Source organism: Triticum urartu, chromosome 2, assembly GCF_003073215.2.
Source record: "Triticum urartu cultivar G1812 chromosome 2, Tu2.1, whole genome shotgun sequence".
Classification (NCBI taxonomy): domain Eukaryota; kingdom Viridiplantae; phylum Streptophyta; class Magnoliopsida; order Poales; family Poaceae; genus Triticum; species Triticum urartu.
In genome coordinates this window covers 551652690-551654886 of record NC_053023.1, presented here as the reverse complement: position 1 = coordinate 551654886, position 2197 = coordinate 551652690, and the positions used below count along the sequence as shown (strand labels likewise).

At 37.6% G+C, this 2197-nt stretch overlaps 1 protein-coding gene across 1 annotated transcript; it reads left to right on the top strand.

The window, feature by feature from the left end:
- Positions 1–1061: 1061 nt before the first annotated feature.
- On the top strand, positions 1062–1656 carry LOC125537264 (glutamic acid-rich protein-like). Its single transcript, XM_048700557.1, has 2 exons — positions 1062–1154; positions 1246–1656. The coding sequence occupies exons 1-2, from the start codon at positions 1062–1064 to the stop codon at positions 1654–1656; spliced, it is 504 nt and encodes a 167-aa protein (XP_048556514.1).
- Positions 1657–2197: the final 541 nt, after the last annotated feature.

Here is a 2197-nt window from a genome sequence, read left to right as displayed (position 1 = left end):
AAAAAGGCCGAAGATATTTTGGACCTCATGTGCAACGCACACCCTCAACTTGATGGTAGAAGCGGTTGGTAAATTAAAGCAATTTGGTTCTACAATTACCAAAGCAAAGGAGATGACTATTTTTCTTTATGAACATCATGCAACATTGGCGTTGATGAGGTCTCATACAAAAAAGAGAGACATTGTTAGGCCGGGAGTGACAAGATTTGCTTCGGCATTTCTTACCTTGCAAAGTCTTGCTGCAAAGAAGAAACAACTAAATGAGATGTGTTGTAGTGATGCTTGGGAACAATGCAAGCATGCACGTACAAGGAAAGGAAAGTCGGCTCATGCCACACCATAATTAGTAGGACATTTTGGAAGAATGTGTCTCTTTGCATCAAGGTAAGAAAATTAATAATGTTCTTTAATTGTGTCTTGTCATCTTGTGTTATATGTAATATGTTAAATACTAATGTTGTGCTTATCGTATGTTGCAATGCAAGGTTTTTGAGCCATTGGTGAAGGTGCTTCAATTGGCTGATAGTGATGGACAGTCCATGACCTCTATGTATGGAGAAATAATAGAGGCAAAGAAGGCAATATTGCTTGCGGTTGAAAATTCATAGAAGGACTATAAGATCATCACAACAACCATGGAGGGCAAGATGAATGGGAGGTTAGATACGCCATTGCACATGGCCGCATATGCACTGAATCCCTATTATAGTTATGCTACCCCAAGCATATTTGTCGATGTACAGGTCATGAGTGGATTGATGGAAGTTATTGAGACCTTCTATCATGATGATGATGAGAAGCAAAATAAAGCACTTAACGTAGACTTGCCAAGGTTTAAAAATAAGGAGGGCATGTTTGCAAAGTTGGCTGCCTCCAAAGCTATAACGAATGCAAATTTCAATCCCGGTAAGCCTTGTTCTCCTACATACTCTTTGCCTTTTTGCATTTTGCATTTCTGAAATTATGGGTTGATGGATTGATGCATAATACTTTGTTTTTTGTTTTCTCATGTAGGAGAGTGGTGGGCAAATTATGGACTACAAACTCCTACATTGATGCACATGGCTTTGAGGATACTCAACTTGACCACAAGTTCTTCTGGATGTGAACGGAATTGGAGTGTTTTTGAACATTTAACTCTTGAATCTCAACTTGTAGTTATTCAAATTTGATATTTAGTTCCTTACTTTATTTATGAAAAAATGTGAATGGCTACTTGATTAGGCTTTACTTTGCAATTTTTAGGTGGATGCTAAGAGGAGAAATAAACTAGATGTAAGTCGTAGGGACAATCTAGTTTATATCCAATTCAATGGAAGAATGATGGACAAAAGAAAGAAATATTCCTCCTCTCGTGATGTTCTCCTTGGTGAAGATGCTTCCATGGCACAAGATTGGATATGTGAAGATGCATATGTTGAGGACGAGGTTGATCCCGACACCACCATTGATGATGAAGTGGAAGCCACCGAGGCTATAGAGCCTCGTAGGAGTGCAAGAGTGAGAGAACTCCATGAAGCAGAAGAATTTGTTGCTGATGAAGATTCAGAAAATGAGATTGCTTTGGAAGAGGAGATAGAATTTGAGTCTGATAATGATGAGATGATTGAAACAAATGAGGACGAGGATGAGGACGAGGACACAACACAACCTTAATTCTTTGGTTCATGCTATTTAGTATTTAGTATTTACCTAGTAATTTATTTTGGTTGTGGCCTTGTGGGAGAAGGAGAACTTTGTCTACGTGTGCTTTTGGTATTTTCCTAGTTTGAGTTCTCAACTTGTCATGCAATGCAACTATGCAAGATTGCAAGAATCCATGAACGATATTTTTTTTGTGTTTTATGGTTGAGGACCTTGTTATGTTATGCACTTATGCAAGAAGTCAAGAACTATGATTATTTAATTTGTGTTTTATGGCTGTTGTGAATTGTCACCTGTGGACCTTGCTATGTCATACTATCATACATACTGTGGACCTTGTTATGTTATACTGTCATATCATACATACCTGATACTTGTGGGCCTTGCTATGTCATGTGATACATACTTGTGGACCTTGTTATGTTATGCAAATTCAAGAACTATGATTATTTGTTATTAAGTTACTACAAGTCTTAGAGATAGAGCACATAATGATTGTTGCCATACTTGTTGAATATATCATATTTTAGAGCATTGTTGTCACACACACATA

Excerpts from the sequence above, each read along its gene's own strand:
- LOC125537264 (XM_048700557.1), top strand. The coding sequence starts at position 1,062 with ATGGCTTTGAGGATACTCAACTTGACCACAAGTTCTTCTGGATGTGAA. Across the intron at positions 1,155-1,245 it reads TAACTCTTGAATCTCAACTT|GTGGATGCTAAGAGGAGAAA; the intron begins GTAGTTATTCAA and ends TGCAATTTTTAG.